Source organism: Ahaetulla prasina, chromosome 2 (genome assembly GCF_028640845.1).
Source record: "Ahaetulla prasina isolate Xishuangbanna chromosome 2, ASM2864084v1, whole genome shotgun sequence".
Lineage (NCBI taxonomy): Eukaryota > Metazoa > Chordata > Lepidosauria > Squamata > Colubridae > Ahaetulla > Ahaetulla prasina.
Genome location: NC_080540.1, coordinates 252367998 through 252386374, shown reverse-complemented (window position 1 = coordinate 252386374; position 18377 = coordinate 252367998). Strand labels below are relative to the sequence as shown.

At 37.9% G+C, this 18377-nt stretch overlaps 1 protein-coding gene and 1 non-coding gene across 3 annotated transcripts in view; one reads left to right on the top strand and one right to left on the bottom strand.

Moving 5' to 3' along the window:
• The window catches only part of EPB41L4A (erythrocyte membrane protein band 4.1 like 4A), a 93719-nt gene that overhangs the window by 35822 nt on the left and 39520 nt on the right, over positions 1–18377 (bottom strand). For both annotated transcript variants that reach the window (XM_058166123.1, XM_058166124.1), the window contains 5 exons: positions 15465–15516; positions 14390–14468; positions 11307–11404; positions 5967–6087; positions 1171–1258 (listed from right to left, as the gene is read on the bottom strand). In XM_058166123.1, the coding sequence (XP_058022106.1) occupies positions 1171–1258; positions 5967–6087; positions 11307–11404; positions 14390–14468; positions 15465–15516 (438 nt within the window). The remainder of the gene's footprint in view (positions 1–1170; positions 1259–5966; positions 6088–11306; positions 11405–14389; positions 14469–15464; positions 15517–18377) is intronic.
• Positions 2244–2350, top strand: LOC131193750 (U6 spliceosomal RNA). The gene has a single exon (XR_009154008.1). It is a non-coding gene; the product is annotated as a U6 spliceosomal RNA (small nuclear RNA).

Sequence of the window (18377 nt, the reverse complement as noted above, 5' to 3'; positions counted from 1 at the left end):
ACCAGAGCATATAAAACATTTGCTAGACCAATTCTAGAATACAGCTCACCACATCTCTGACATCAATACAATTGGACGTGTCCAGAAATATTTTACAAGAAGAGTTCTCCATTCCTCTGAAAACAATAAAATACTTTATCCCACCAGACTTGAAATCCTAGGCTTAGAAAACTTGGAACTCTGTCGCCTTCAACAAGACCCAGGTTTAACTCACAGAATCATCTATTGTAATGTCCTTCCTGTTAAAGACTACTTCAGCTTTAATTGCAATAATACTAGAGCAACTAATAGATTTAAACTTAATGTCAACCGGTTTAATCTAGATTGCAGAAAATATGACTTCTGTAACAGAATCATCAGTGCTTGGAATACTTTACCTGACTCTGTGGTCTTTTCTCATAATCCTAAAAGCTTTAACCAAAAACTTTCTACTATGACCTTACCCCATTCCTAAGAGGACCATAAGGGGCGTGCATAAGCGCACAAACGTGCCTACCATTCCTGTCCTATTGTTTTTCTTTTCTTCTTCCTATATATATATATGCTTATACCTCCTTATATTTACTCATATATGTGTTTATATACTATATAATCTTTTTTGTATGATACCTACATATATTGTCGTGACAAAATAAATAAATAAATAAATAAATAAACTCCCAGAGTCCCTCAGCCAGCAAAGCTGGCTGAGGAACTCTGGGAGTTGAAGTCCACCAGTCTTAAAGGGACCAAGGTTGGAGACCCCTGTTCTAAACTGCTTTTGGAATGGAAGAAAGTAAAAATAAATTTGTGGTTCAGCACTATAATTTCCTTTTCATGGAAAATAACTCAACAGTTCTATTAACATAGGGACCCTCAACCTCCAGGACAAGGACCGGAACTGATTCACGGCCAGTAAAGAAGCAGGCTGTACAGCTGGAGGTGAGTGAACAGAGGTGAGTGAGTGAAGCTCATATGTATTTGCAGCCACTTCCCATCACTGTCTCAGCTCCACTTTAGATCACCAGTCATTATATTCCCATAGGAGCACTAACCCTACTGTAAACTGTGCTTGTGAGGATCTAGGATGCATGCTCCTCCTCCTCCGTCCATGGAAAAATTGTCTTCCACAAAACCAGTTCTTGGTACCAAAAAGGTTGGGGACTTTTAACTTTAAAAAATATTACTTACATAAACAGGATAAAGATCCACTCCATACATTTCAAGTGTCTTTGCTACTCCTAAGTAATTCAGTTCTGCCTCAGCTGGAACTTGGCCTCTGTTGAATAAATAGAATAGCACAGACTTATATACCAGTTCACAATGCTTTACAGCCCTCTCTAAGCAATTTACAGGGTCAACATATTGCCCCCAACAATCTGGGTCCTCATTTTACGACTTTGGAAGGATGGACATTTGAGTCAACTTTGAACCGCTCAGAATTAAATTCCTGGAGTAAGCAGTGAGTTAGCCCTGCAGTACTGCATTCTTATACCGCACATTAAAATTCTTACAAATTATAAAAGATGTTCATTTTTTTTTATTTGAATTTATATCTCGCCCTTCTCCAAAGACTCAGGGCGGCTTACACTGTGTTAAGCAATAGTCTTCATCCATTTGTATATTATATACAAAGTCAACTTTTTATTGCCCCCAACAATCTGGGTCCTCATTTTACCTACCTTATAAAGGATGGAAGGCTGAGTCAACCTTGGGCCTGATGGGACCTGAACTTGCAGTAATTGCAAGCAGCTGTGTTAATAACAGACAGACTTAGTCTGCTGAGCCACCAGAATCCAAAACTTCAAAAATCAGCAAAATATACAATCCTTCTACCATTTCAGAGATACATGTAGTAGCTATATGAAAAGTATTTTCAGCTAAAGCTCATGCAGATTTTATTTGGAGCCCAAATGGGACTGTATAGAAACTTTGATTCCTCAAAGAAGATAGAGTCAATATTATAAGGAATATATTTAAAGTGAGAGAATATGTGTCCAGTGCAGTTCTTCATCAAGAGATTGGAATGATCAAAGTAAAGACTAATATATAGTTATGTTTTCTTACTAAGCTAATACCCTTTCCTTTGGGTTTATGCTCTTTCACTTTGAAGATAATTTTGAAAGATATTGAAAATTATTCCAGCCGAAACTGAAGTACTAGGAGTTTTCACAAGATGCAGTCTGATGATATACTGTGGGCAGGCAGTGTCAGTTCTTAAGTAGCATTATGATTTGGAAGGGCAACAAGATCAGTTTGCTCTTGTGCTCGCTTTGGCAGCACATATACTAAAATTGGAACAATACAGAGAAGTTTAGCATGGCCCCTGCGCAAGGATGACACGCAAATTTGTGAAGCGTTCCATATTTTTAAATTTGGTGGATTATGCAAAATATTTTGAAGAAGAAGATAAAATTTACTCCGCAACTGTTTTTATTGGGTATAACTATGGACTGTACATCAATAGAGACTAAATTAATTTTAAACTTAATAGCAGCAGCCAGACTACTGGTGGCATAATAGTGGAAGAAGGAACATCTGCCTACTATTGAAGAATGGACACTAAAAGTAACGAACTTAGCAGAAATGGCAAAAATTTCAGCATACCTGAAAGACTATTCACAAGAAAGATACATAGTGGAATGGAAAAGATGGATAGAATATATTCAAAACAAATATCAGACTAAAAAGTATCAAATAGCATATGAATGAGCAGAAAGTAATAATTGTATTTGTATACAGTATTCTTTTTTCTTTCTTTTATATGAAATAAGGGAGTTATGGTTCTAGGGGAGGGATGGGAATTTATGAATAATTAGCGTATTTTAGCTTATGATTGGTAAATGCTATACCCTGCATTTGCTCTGGGAAGTCCAGGGGGGGAGGGGGGAGGGTGAAGGGGGGAGGGTGAAGGGGGGAGGGAGGAGGAGGGTAAATACTTGTTAAAATTGCGGTAAAACTTTTTAATAAAAAAAAAGATCAGTTTGCTCTCCTTAGACACATATATTTTAGAGTTAATCTTCTTTTTCAGGTCAGCAAGATATTTACATGAAATAATCGGCTCCAAATTTAGACAAATTCTAACCTTAACAAATCCTTATGTATTTTCAATAGCTTTTCTTCAGAGGACAATATTAAAAGTCTGGTAGACTTGCCATTGTGGCGTAGGGACTATTGAATCTATATCCATATTCAGTTGTAATTGCACCTTTTATAAAAAATACAAGGTTACATTTTGTACCCCTCTTTCAGTAAATTTTCTAGGCCACAGATCTATTTTATGTAATGTGTTGATTCTCTTTCTTTGAATGTGGCAAAAATCAGTTTGCTTATAGAACTCCCTATGAATTGAATACACTGCAATAAAGTTCCCCTTTTATAGTTATTGTACTTAGTTTTATTTATAATTTATTTATTTATTTATTTATAATTAGATTTCTATACCGCACCATCTCCCGAAGGACTCAGGGCGGTGTACAGCCAATATTAAAATATTAAAATACACATACCACTATAATATAAATATAATAAATAACACTATTTAAAAACAATTAAAAGCAAATATTTAGTGGCCGAATCACTAAAACGGTCAAAGACCGATTAAAACCCATTAAAATTTCGCTAAAATACATTCTTAGGCTAGTCCCGCTCGGTGAAATAATAAAGTCTTCAGTTCACGTCTGAAGGCTCGGAGGTCGGGGAGTTGGCGTAACCCCGGAGGTAGCTCGTTCCATAGGGTTGGTGCCGCCACAGAGAAGGCCCTCCCCCTGGGGGCCGCCAACCTACATTGTTTCGTCAATGGCACCCTGAGGAGACCCACTCTGTGGGAGCGCACAGGTCGTTGGGAGGCAATCGGTGGCAGAAGGCGGTCTCGCAAATACCCCGGTCCTAAGCCATGGAGCGCTTTAAAGGTGGTAACCAGCACCTTAGTATTTTCACTGATCCTTCAATATACAAATGTGGCAAAAGGCAAACTGGGGCCTCCTCTAATTTTGTTTGTCTTCCCCCAAATAGATCTATAAACTCCAGTGGTGGAGCACCCATAACCCCAGGAGGCGAGCTAAAATTCCTCCTTACTTCTAGGTTGTATCTCTTTGACAAGCTTCCACCCATTACTTCTAGTCCTGCATTCTGGTATCCTAGAGAATAAGTCAATCCCTTCTTTTTTGTGACAGTCCCTCAAGTACTGGAAGACAGTTATCATATTCACCCTGATCACTGCCCTGTGATGCACTGTTTCATCCAGGTGAAGATTACAGATACAAGAGTTTTAATAGTTTATAGATTGCTTTCATCTTTTTTTCGCCCCCACCACTTTGATTAAACGTGTCATGCTTCTGAAGCTATATATAGGATTTCCTACCAGTATTTTTCATGTTTATCTATACTATTTAGTAGTGAGATTTGCATATGCTAAATCATAATGTAGCATGCATATGTCTGGCCTAACATGAAATGTAAATTAATCCATTTGTTTATAAGCCATAGTTTATAAATCTATTAAAATATACTTAGCAATATGAAAACATGAAGCCTCTTAAGTCAATTCAGTTGCTACAATTTCACAGAAATATTTCTGTAATTTTCTTAGCAGCAGCAAAGAGGAGATAGGATGCCCTATGCACGGTCACTCACGCCCTCGTGACGTCTCGTCTGGATTACTGCAATGCTCTCTACATGGGGCTCCCCTTGAGGGGCATCCGGAGGCTTCAGTTAGTTCAGAATGCGGCTGCGCGGGTGATAGAGGGAGCCCCTCGTGGCTCCCGTGTGACACCTATCCTGCGCAGACTGCACTGGCTACCTGTGGCCTTCGGGGTGCGCTTCAAGGTTTTGGTAACCATCTTTAAAGCGCTCCATGGCATAGGGCCGGGCTACTTACGGGACCGCCTACTGCTACCGAATACCTCTCACCGACCCGTGCACTCTCACAGAGAGGGACTCCTCAGGGTGCCGTCAGCTAAGCAGTGCCGTCTGGCGACACCCAGGGGAAGGGCCTTCTCTGTGGGGGCTCCCACCCTCTGGAACGAACTCCCCCCAGGACTTCATCAACTTCCGGACCTCCGAACCTTCCGTCGTGAGCTTAAAACACATTTATTTATCTGCGCAGGACTGGATTAGATTTTAAATTTATACTGGTTTTAATAGGTTTTATTATTTATATTGTTTTTTAATAATTCGGCCATGTAGAATAAGTTTTTTAACTGTTATTTTAGTTTGTATTTATATGTATTTTTTACTTGCCTGTGAACCGCCCTGAGTCCCTAGGGAGATAGGGCGGTATATAAATGTGATAAATAAATAAATAAATAAATAAAATAAATTTTCACTGCTTTATTTGGGGTATATTATAACTTCCTACTCTACTTTATAACTCCTAATTGTCACTGACTGTCTCTCATCCAAGTATAAGCCAGACCAAGACCTGCTTAGCTTACAACTCAAGACAAAGTTGTCCAGATGCTTCCACCTAGATAATTGTCTATGGTTATGAACCTAGCCATCTGTGTTTTACTAAATAAACCATAATTTTGAAAAATAAATTAGTAAGATATTCAGACCAAGATCTCCAGTTAGCAATTACAATCATATCCTGGCTTGTAATATACATACAATCAGGGGTGGGATTCAGCCGATTCGGACGAACTGGATGCTAATTTCAAGGAAAGCCTCCAGAGCTTGGGGAGGGTGTAAATGGCCCACCCGCAGTGGTGCAGGAGGCCGAGTAGGCCACGCCCACCCAGCAACCGGGCAGAGAACCAGTTGCTAAAATTTTTGAATCCCACCCTTGTATACAATACATAGAAAACATTAAGGCAAAATGTATTATACTTGTATTTGTTCTGGATGGATAAGAAAGAGATCCAGCACATAAGCATATTTTAAAAAGCAATCAAAATAAAGGTTCTTCTCAGAGAAATCTGCTTCTTTAATGCTTTTTCTTTGCACAAGTTGTCATTTGATATTAGTTAATAAAACCAAATTCTTACGTCAGAGTTTTGTGTATTTGTTCTATGGCATCTTCCAATTCTTCTTTTTGGTCAGGAACAAAACGGTATTCTGAAACGTAATTTTCAGTGTTCTTGCATGGATCATAGTCTCCAAGTTCAGCTATACAATGCACACAAAAATATGAATTCTTTGATTGCATTTTTTTGATAAGGTATTCACATTATTATTATTATTATTATTATTATTATTATTATTATTATTATTATTATTATTATTATTATTATTATTATTATTATTAATTATATTTTTATACCGCCCTTCTCCCGAAGGACTCAGGGCGGTTCACAGCCAATAAAAATACAGTACATACAATACAAATTTAAAAAACTATGTAAAAAACTGATTCAATAACGGCCTAAAAATTTAAATACAATTTAAAACCCCGTTTAAAACCCTGATTAAAACCCTGAAATTAAAACTATGTTCAAGCTAGTCCTGCACGTCGAAACAACAGCGTCTTCAGCTCGTGGCGGAAAGTCTGGAGGTCAGGGAGTTGACGAAGCCCCGGAGGTAGCCCATTCCAGAGGGCGGGAGCCCCCACAGAGAAGGCCCTCCCCCTGGAGGTCGCCAGCCAACATTGTTTGGCTGACAGTATCCGGAGGAGGCCCTCTCTGTGAGAGCGCACTGGTCGGTGTGAGGCTACTGGTGGCAGTAGGCGGTCTCATAGATACCCGGGTCCTAAGCCATGGAGTGCTTTGAAGGTGATAACAAGCACCTTGAATTGGACCCGGAAGATCACTGGGAGCCAGTGCAGACTGCGCAGGAGAGGTGTCATACGGGAGCCACGAGGTGCTCCCTCTATCACCCGCGCAGCCGCATTCTGGACCATTTGAAGCCTCCGGGTCCCCTTCAAGGGGAGCCCCATGTAGACAGCGTTGCAGTAGTCCAGGCGGGATGTAATAAGGGCATGGGTGACTGTGCATAAGGAAGCCCGATCCAGAAAGGGGCGCAACTGGCGTATCAGGCGAACCTGATAAAAAGCCCCCCTGGCGACGGCCATCATATGTTCTTCTAAAGACAGCCGTGCATCCAGGAGGACGCCCAGATTGCGCGCCCTTTCCGTGGAAGCCAATGACTCGCCCCCAACGGTCAGCGATGGAACTAGCTGACTGTATCGGGCTGCCGGTATCCACAGCCACTCAGTCTTGGTGGGATTGAGTCTGAGTCTGAGTCTATTTCTCCCCATCCAGATCCGTACGGCCTCCAGGCACTGGGACATCACTTCAACAGCCTCGTTGGGGTGGTTAGGGGTGGAAATATACAGCTGAGTATCGTCAGCGTATAGGTGACAACTCACCCCAAAACCACGGATGATCTCACCCAGTGGCTTCATGTAGATGTTGAACAGAAGAGGCGAGAGAACCGACCCTTGCGGCACCCCACATAAGAGGCACCTCGGGGCCAATCTCTGCCCTCCTGTCAACACCGTCTGCGACCGGTCGGAGAGGTAGGAGGAGAACCACCGATGAACGGTGCCTCCCACTCCAAGTCCCCCGAGCCGGTGCAGCAGGATACCATGGTCGATGGTATCAAAAGCCGCTGAGAGATCTAATAGGACCAGGACAGAGGAACAACCTCTGTCCCGAGCCCTCCAGAGATCTTCAACCAACACGACCAAGGCTGTTTCCGTGCTGTATCCAGGCCGGAAACTGGACTGGAACGGATCAAGATAGACGGTTTCATCCAGGTACTGGGGCAACTGACGTGCAACCACACTCTCAACAACCTTCGCCACAAAACGAAGGTTGGAGACAGGACGATAATTTCCTAAAATAGCTGGATCCAGGGAGGGCTTCTTGAGGAGGGACCGCACCACCGCCTCTTTCAAGGCGGTAGGGAAAACACCCTCCATCAAAGAAGCGTTCACAATTCCCTGGAGCCAGCCTCGTGTCACCTCCCGGGTGGCCAGTACGGGAGGGACACGGGTCCAGTAAACATGTGGTCGCATTCAGTCCCCCCAGTATCCTGTCCACATCCTCAGGAGCCACAGAATCAAACTCGTCCCAGATAGTAACCCCAAGACCTGCCTCTCCCACCCCGCCCGGATCTACCCAATCAGTGTCCAACCCTTCCCGAATCTGAGTGATTTTATCAAACAGATACTGCCCAAACTCCTCAGCTCAACCCGGTAAGGGATCATCCACTGCTCCCTGTTGAAGGAGCAAGCGAGTCACCCTAAACAGGGGCGGCTGGGTGGTTATCTGCTGATGCAATGAGAGTGGAAAAATATTCCTGTTTCGCCACCCTCATTGCCACTAGATAGGTCCGAATATAGGACCTAACTAGTATCCGGTCAGATTCGGAGCGGCTGGACCTCCAGGTACTCTCTAGGCGTCGTCTCTGGTGCTTCATCTCCCTCAACCCCTCAGAGTACCAAGGGGCTAAATGAGATCGGCACCAGGTCAGAGGCCGCAAAGGCACAACTCAGTCTAGAGCACCAGCTGCCGCCCGATCCCAGGCGGCAACTAGATCCCCAGCCGAGTCGTGGGCCAAATCCTCAGGGAATGGCCCAAGCTCCGTCTGGAACCTCTCAGGGTCCATCAGGCACCTGGGACAGAACCAACGAGTCGGTTTCAATACTTTATTGAAATTATACAACTAAAATAATCTAATTTTAATTAACAAATTATACTAGATTATAGCATTTAATTAAAAAAGTGGAACATAGGAATATGGAAGGAAAAATGAGAACAGAAAAAATAAGTATGGATCCCATTTTACATGTTGCAATAAAACAGGCATTACAATGAGTATGGGTTGTCCTGTGCCTGACCTGTTTTTCTTTTGTACCCCCTTGCAGAGAAGAAAAATGAGAGAAAAAGAAATTACAAGAGAGTAAGCAGACATATAGAGGTAGTGGTGCTAACAGACCCAAGCGCAGTGTATTTCCCATAGGAAGCCTGCTTACTCCCTTGTTAATTATTTTTTCACCAAGTTCTTTGTTCTGTGAGGGAACAGTGAGAAAAAATTGGATCAGGCACAGGAGAAATTGCTTATAAAGATAGCCTGTTTTTTTCCTTCCCATCTTGCAGAGACAATTGCTTAAATAACGGGGGGGGGGGAGGCGGGGGGGGAAACAAGCAATCTTTGTGGGAAATCTCTCCTCCAGTTGACATGTCCCCCCACAATGGAGACTGGAGAGTAATGGATTGCAGGAGAGTATTAATACACATGATGGGGAACATACCAAGCTTTTGCATAGCACGTTCAGAGCTACCAGTACCACCTCATTCCTTTCGATGTATATGCCCCATTGTGTGTCTCCTTACTGTTTTGTAATCTACTCATGAATGTAAATACCAGCATTAATTGCCTTATTAATTATCCCAGTGCTATGATGAGCATTCCACATGGTGAAGGAATGGGGGGGAAAGAAAGCAGAAGTAAAATTATTAGGTGGCAAACAAAAGTGTGAAACTGATTAGTCTGGTCAGTTATAGTTAGGAACTGCTGGTTGGCTAGCCCATTGCTGGGATCAGCATTCCAAAGGATGGAGAAGAGGGGAGAAAGAAAACACAGTCACAGTCATACGGTTTCCAATTTAGTGACTGCTTTACTTAATGATAATGACATATGGACAGCCTCAATCATTTTCAATTGGGAAACTTAACATTTTAGATCAAGCCAAATTCAAAAATCCTAGAAGATTCTTGAAAGTTTGGCATTCAGATGACTCCGCCATCAAGAGATACATAGAGATAAACCTCATTACACACTATTTAAAAGACACAATCAAAAGTCTAGGAAAGGGAAAGAAATAGCCTAGAATATAACCTCTCTAGCAACCAACACCCAGATTAGCAGGAAATAGCAACAGATAAACCATCAAGGGAGAAGTCACACTCCACTAAGATTGGTGGCAATCTAGTAATGGTAGTCCTCCCTTAATAACACTTACTGAAACTGGCAGCTCAGCACTAAGGAAAGCAGTCACTAAGTGAGAAATTGCATGTGCTTTCTGGATGGAAAGTGACATAACCACTCAGTTTCACATTTGGCTTTTATTTGCCTTCTAACTATTCCCTTCACCCTTTGGAATGCTCAAGTGCCTGCTTACTGTCTTGTACATATTAAAAGCAATGCAATTGCACCTGCAAACTGGTGCTGGGAGGTGCAGGCAAGCTATGCAAACAGCTTAAGCACTCTCTTGAAATCTCTTCCTCTCCAATCTGGGTGTGCTTATGTGTGTGGAGGTGGAGCAAGCAATTTCTGTGGGCAATCTTTGCCTGAGCCTCCCCCGCTCCCCCATGATCTTCAATACCTCCCTCAGTTCTGAAATTCTTCAGAATTATATTTTGAAAAGAAGATACTGGATTCTAGACTGAAGACAAAAAAGAACGAAGTGATGATTCTTAAGTCTTATTAAGTGGAAGCCCAAAGATTACAATGCTAAAACAAACAAAATTGCCAACATTGCCTAATACGTTTAAAAGAACATGAAGGGAATTGAGCAGTTATATAATTTTTTAAGGGAATAAAATAATAAATTTGTTTTATTTATATATTTATTAAATTTATATGCCGCCCCTTTCTCCATCAAGTGACTCTAAATAAAACAAAAATTTTTAAGGGAATAAAATAATAAATTTGTTTTATTTATATATTTATTAAATTTATATGCCGCCCATTTCTCCATCAAGTGACTCTAAATAAAACAAAATAAAACAAAATAAAACAAAATAAATAAAATAAAACAAAATCATTACAAAAGCAGTTTGGAAACATTCTATTACCATAAGATGTACAAGTTTAATATAGTTGAACATTTTATGATGTGGTCCTACATAAACTGAACTCAGTTTTGTATGAATTAAAACTGTACATATATTCATTTTGCATAGCAAATACTAAAGAAGACATAGCTCTTTTAAAGGCTAACTTATCTGTGGTGGCACAGTTTCTGTGGACTATTACTCCCTTCCCCATTGAAAATTTAATATGGACTGGATCTCTGATAAAGTTACCATTTTTAGTGTGCAAAAGTACCCGCAACAGCAAATTTTGGTAATCTTGAACATTGACCCAAAGCTAATCTAGTGCATTAGGCTTAGTGAACCTAAACCATTATGTTTGAAACAGGAATCAATATTTTTTTAGGAAACCATGACTAAAAATGCTGATTTTACATTATGTGTGAGTCATGTGAACATAGGTACCCAATGCAAGCATTTATTATCCCTCTGGAATGTATCTTGAAGAAGAAATTCATAACAATCCACTATATTCAACTCAAAGAAACACAGACTTTAAGATATAATCAACCCTGTATTGCAAATAAAAGAAAGTATTAAAAAGGGAAATACTGTATCAGCACATACCCTGTATTGCATAAGCTCCCAACTGAGCAGCAATGTTGACAGGACAAGGCAAACGCCCTTGTAAGACATCTTGCTTTACCTGCAAAAAGAACTGATACCTGAAACAAAGACAAAATGAACATTAGCACATACAATTGTATACTGCTTAACATGCTCATTTTCTATGGAACAGTTTTATTTCTCCTATTTAATTTATATTAGTATTGTTCATTTAAGTTTGAGATGGGATTGTGTTTTAAGTTAGTTCCACATGTATTCAGATGTATATCAATTCCATCTTATTTCTACATTGTAATGTTTTTCACTATTTTCATAAATAATTATCCTTGGCATATTCATTTTATACATAATTTTTAAACTGAAAACTACATAAAAATCTATACTATATATGTCTATTTAGGAAAGTCATATTTCATCTATTATAAACAATTAATCTGTTTGGTTTATTTATCTTTAGTTCAGATGCAAATTATTTTCCCCTTTCCAATGTACATGTAATTAAGGATGTTGAGCATGGGTATACTTACTGAGAATCCTTTTTTATTGTTATTAGTTTTAAATCTTTATTTGCTTTGACATCCTTTTTGTGGCTTAAGAGTGCCCCTACCAGTCAATAGTCTTAGTATTAAGAATCCTTATAGAGAGAGATGTTAGTATTTTAATATTACAGTATTATATTGAATATAACATAGTATTATATATAGTATTGTGTTGACAACCTTAGCTTTTAGTGATCTTTTATGTCTTATAAGTTTCAGCTTTGTTACTGAAATGGGTGTAATCTTTCCTTATTATATTTTATGCTGGTCTATGATTAAAGTAAGGATTTAACTGACTAATTGATATGGCACTTTGGTATTATATGGTATGAATACCAAGCAATTAACATTAAGAAGTGAAAGTTGTGTATATAGTGAAGCCATAAAAAGCATCTACCAATTTAGATCATTTTGAAACATGTCTGCATTGCTAAGTTTGAAACATTTGCAAAACACACACTCTATAAAAGCCTAACCAATTAAGATGACAAAAATGACACTGGTTCCTACATTTATTCATGCATTCAACCATAACTGTCTGCAAAATAAAAACCTTCATTTGTGAGGTTGTTGACCTGATAACGATAAGTTTCAAGGCTTATGCTAAAGTCAAACCATACCACATTACAAAAGGGTTTCCCTTACCAAACAGCTGCACAGAAATCACAACTGTCTGCAGAAACCAAACATAGCTTGAATAATGTTGTAGGAGTAGTATTGTATATGCTCATCTAGTGGGTATTCTGGATTTACTTAACGAAGGATCAAATCTTAAACTGACTTAGCATGGCAAATCATGTAAAGTTTATTGCAAAGAATGAATGGTTTCTTTTTCTGAAATCCATATTTCTTTCAACAGAACTTGTTTCCATCCTTTAGTACACCTAAAAAACATTTCTTGTTTAACATCTTTCTTAATTAAAGCAAAACCGATGGCTATATAGCCTATTAAATTTCACCTATAAATACTTTTTTCATGTGGAATATTTCTCACTCTGTTGAACTTATCAGCTACTAAACCAGATACAATAGTATGATAATTATAAAATGTAAAAGGTCATTTTATGTTACAGAGAGGGTACATATAAAATGCAACAAGTACACAGCTATATTTTGCTCCCTCAGATCTTTGCACTGGGGCAGAGAAGACTGTAAATAGGTAGATAAGCAATAAATGTAGAGATGCATCAATTATTTTAGATTTTACATTGCTTTGGCATGATCTACTGTCACCCATGAAACCTGCTTTTGTGATTCAGAACAATAAATTACCATGCAAATTACGTTTGCTGGAACCAAGGTGGAAGTTGCAGCACACTTGAACAGGTCCATTTAAAATGTATAAAGAATCTGATGATCAAGCATTCTTTATAAATAACTTACAAGTGTTTATATGGCTTTTGATCTTTCATTATAGAAATATATAAAATATTTCTAAAACATTCTAAAATATTTCTTATATAAAATACAAATATTGATATAGATAGATAGGTAGGTAGGTAGGTAGATAGATAGATAGTATAAATCTGAAATGTCCATTTTACTTCTAGATGGATAGTGATTAATGCTATGAATGTAATTAATTATTTTTGCCATTAATAAATTTTTGTCAACAAAGAAAAATGATGTATATGTTACTATCAATGTGTGAAATTAGACATTTTACAGAAAGCTAGGCTATCTATAGAATGTCAAAATGGGATGTCAAAGTATAAAATGCATAATATTTCACACAATTCTACATAATACCAAAAGGCAAACTGCCCAAATATAAATACTCTCACTAAAATGCCATCTAGCTTTCCCTGTTGCAACGAGTAGGTCAATACTGATCTTTTTCTCTTGGTTATTTTTTTTTTCAGTAAGAAAGTCCTGTACTTTATTTTGAATTTCTTCTTACATTTTTATATATGTCTTTTCAAGAAAGGGTTACGGTTAGGTTTAGGCTAATCCTAACTCAAAGCCTAATCCCAAACCCTTTTATAACTCTTTTCATACTTTGCCTAAATAGTTCTTGTTATTCTGCATAATGCCTAGGTAAGTATTATATAAAATGCCTAGGGAAAATATATACCATATTAAAATAACACAGAAATTTCGTACTTCACATAAAAACTTCACACATTCTATAGATTTCCATTATATGTAATGCCAGCTTTTCACACATTGTGAACATATATACTGGAATATGAATTTTTTGGATTTCCCATTTATTTCTATTTTATGCTTCGTAAATTCTTTCCTCTCTTTCCCAAATATTTTTCTCATCAAAGCATCCAACCAACACACACGTGCACAAAACAAGCAGTACAAAATATTGGCCTGTGCACAAAGTAAGTTAAGACCCATTAGACTGAACATTACTGACTCTCACTAAGACTTAAGTGATTTGAGTAAGCTATTTCTCACTATTTTTAAAATACAATATTGTTTAATATTACATAAATTAAAGCATCACTACTTTACCTTTGCCTTGAAATATAGTCAATTTTCAATCTACTTTAAAATCACATTAAGTCTTTTTTTGTTATTATTGTTAATTACCTTGTGATTTCTTCTTTTAGTTTGCATGGATCTTCTGCATAATATTTAACACCAAAATACAATGTGTAAGGTGGACCAGCTATTAGAAATAAGAAAACTGTATAAAATTAAATGCATAAGCATATAATTTATATCTGAATATACTGTGATATCTTGTTTTTCTTATTCAGAAATATTGTTTTACCTTATTCAGTCAAGAATTCACCTGCTTTTGTTTGTGATTTTAGTTATATAACAGCTATTAAATTATCTTCCCATTTTTTTTAGAACACAATTCAAAATCCATTTACATTGGGGTTCCCCAATTAATTTTCAGATATTAAAATTGTAATATCAATATACCATACATACATATACATATACATACATACATATATACCAGTGGTTGGATTCAAATTTTTCACTACCAGTTCTGTGGGCGTGGCTTGGTAGGTGTGGCATGGCTTAGTGGGTGTGGCTTGGTGGGCATGGCAGGGAAAGGATATTTTAAAATCTCTATTCCCTCCCCACTCCCGGGGAAGGATACTGCAAAATCCCCATTTCCTCCCGATCAGCTGGGACTTGGGAGGCAGAGAATAGATGGGGGTGGGGCCAGTCAGAGGTGGTATTTATTGGTTCTCTGAACTACTCAAAATTTCTGCTACCAGTTCTCCAGAACTGGTCAGAACCTGCTGAATACCACCTCTAATACATTCATTCATTCATTCATTCATACATACATACATACATAAATACATACATACATACATACATACACTAGCATGCAGAATTGATATAGCTGTAATATCCCCACTGAATTTTTTGGGCAGGAACCATAAACTATCAAACTTGTTCATACACACGCCAGAATAAAACAGAAACAGGATTGAAATAAGAATGCTTGTACACAGGTGGAAAAATAAATTTTAGAACTCAAATCAGTATGTTCAATTTTGAGATTGATCAATATTTCTACATACAAAATAAACTCTCGAGAATTTGTGTCAGATTTCTCAAAAAGATTGGATATACAGATGTATTTTCTAAGCCTCTCTGTCATTAAACAATATTTATAAAGTTCAAATTATATACATACTATTTATGAGTTCCTTATGCTCTGCAAGAGTCTTTGTAGGATCCAGCCAGAACTGTAATTATATAAAGAAATGGTTAAGTTATTAAAAATATATATCAACATATATGCTACTTACAAGACTTTAAAGCTTTTGCCATAGACAAATCAAATCAAAACATTATACAAAATCTTCCTATAAGTTTTCTCCACCACTTTATTGCTGTTGAAGAGATTTCGGTGCAATATATGTGTTTTAAGATTAAAAAAATAATGCACCTATTCTGCCCATGCTAAAAATATAGAAAAACACCCCCCACAATCAGTAATGTCTATCACTAGACAGTTTGGTCTAATGATTATGACTATGACTATGCTAGAAAACAGGAGGATATGAATTCCAGTCTCATTTTAGCCAGCTGGGTGATTTAGACCAGTCACTCTTCTTTCTCTCAGCTCAACCCATGTCACTGGATTTTTGCTACTGTTGAGAAAGTAGGGAAAGGAAGGTTTGCTGGATATGTTCACCACCTTGAGTTATTTACAGAAATAATAAAAGTGGAATAGAAATAAATAAAGAAATGAGGGTGAAGGTTCCTTCTCCGAGCTTATGGATTGGTTTCTGAACATTTTATTACCAGGCTAATTAACATCTTCAGTGGAGTTTAGGGGATGTCATAGTCAGTGTTCTTATGTTTATAAGGTCTTTGTATGGTCAGTAGGTCTTGTGATAGATCAGGTATGGGTGTATTCATATTCCAACATACAGCACCCAACCACAACACACCACACAGCTAACCACCACGCAAACTACCACCTCTAGGAATAGCAATAGCCCACAAACCCACAGCCACACTCCACCAGGAATTTTCCAGAACCAAAGACAAGATATACAAGGATGAAAGAAGCAATGTAATCTACAAAATCAACTGTAATAATTGCAATCAATTCTACCTGGGACATCAATTAAAAACCAGGTTCCATGAACACTGGTTGGCAGTCAAATGCCATGACCCCAAATCTTTAATCTCTACTTACACTGACACCAGTTTGATTGGAGCAACACAAAACTCACTGACCATGATACCATCTGCCACAACTGTGAGTTCATCAAAGCCCGGCACTCCACAAGCAATTCCATCAAAAGACAGCTTACGAGCTTCGCAGGATCCACATCAACCACACAACTAATCAGAGACAGCACCAAACCTCAACCAACCCATGCAAGCCCCCCCACCAACCAGCACTTCACCCCTCAATGATCCTTACTTCATGTAACCTTCCCATCATAAGACTCTCATTGATGACTCACACCTGACCCATCACAATACCCATCACAACACTCTCATTTGATACACCCACACCTGATTCATTGTAAAACCCATGACCAAACTCCACTGAAGATGTTACCTAGCCTGGTAACAAAACATTCAGACACCAACCCATAAACTTGGAGAACGAACCTTCCGCCTCATCCTACACCGGAGCTACAGATATTTGCCTCTATTGCAAATAAATAAATGTTCTCCAGATATTACTAAGTGTTGTATCTTTTTATTTTTTGATTAATGTATTTTATTCTCCTTATGTACACTGAGCGCATATACACCTAAGACAAATTCCTTGTGTGTCCAATCACACTTGATCAATAAAGAATTCTATATTAAGAACATTTGCACACATTATGTGTCAATCATTAGGTTCAACCTCTTTCAATCTAGTGTCTGCTAAATTACAACTTTCATTAACTTTCATCAGCTTGCCCTCTATTGAACATTTTGTGTCTTAATATTTATTAGTTGAGAATTGAAGAGTATTATTTAAAAATATAGAAAAATAAGTTATATGAATAAATGAAATCATATTTTTAACATAAACTATAATTAGAGGGGTCCAACCATACGTCTCAATTGCTTTCTGACAATAGTATTTTAAGGATAGTAAAATTATCTGCCAATTAATGTTCATTTATACTCATGGGTAATAAAATCAAGTATAGTATTGCTAAATCAGAGCTAATCAGAGTTAAAATTGCCAATTGTTCTTGAATGGGAAATATATAATAATAACATTATTATTATCTTGTATAACAAATAAACCAAAAAGACCGATCAAAAAAGGAAACATTGTCTGAAAATACATAGTTGAAACATTTCAAAGAAATCAACAAAATTAAAAATACAAATTAGCAATGTAATATTTGCTACTGCATTATTTCATCAATTGTGTAAGTATGTGTACAGCTACATTTGTAAAAGCCAAATATTTTTCCGTATAATTCGAAGTGGCATTTGTGATTGTTTTCAATAATCACTAGTATGGCTTATTTCTCAAAGTTGCAGGAAAATCTTACAAACTATATTAGAAAATACATCATTATAAGCAAATTAGCAGAATGTTCTACAATTCTATATTGGCTGAAACCAAACAAAAGAAATTAGAAGAGATACAGCAAATTTAGAAGAGTCTTCAGCAAAACATTGATCAAAAAAGATATTTGAGCTCCTTCCTGCATCAAATTGCAGATTCCAAGCATGCTGTTTAAATGCATATGGATATACATTTTGTTTCTGGCAAATAATGCATAAATAATATAGATGCCAAATCATTAGAGAGCTCAGTCAAGAGAAGAAACATGAAAGAACATGCCTCTCAAACAAATACTCAAGCTTACCAAAATACATTTACCAACACTGCAGCTTCAATAAGGCATTTCTGTATAATTTGAATGAGTAACTGCAGGCCTATCTTGTCGTGTCACACTCCTCCTCTGACAGCCGGGTCGGGGAAGTCTGTATCAAGCGTGGCCACAAAGCCTCTGCAGCTTTGCCAAAGTTCTGTCAGAGTTCTCAGGGCAGGCAGGAGTCCAAGATGTGACTTCAGCAATCCAAATTAGACTTTGCCTGACTCAAAGAATGCCAGAAAACAGATCCTTTA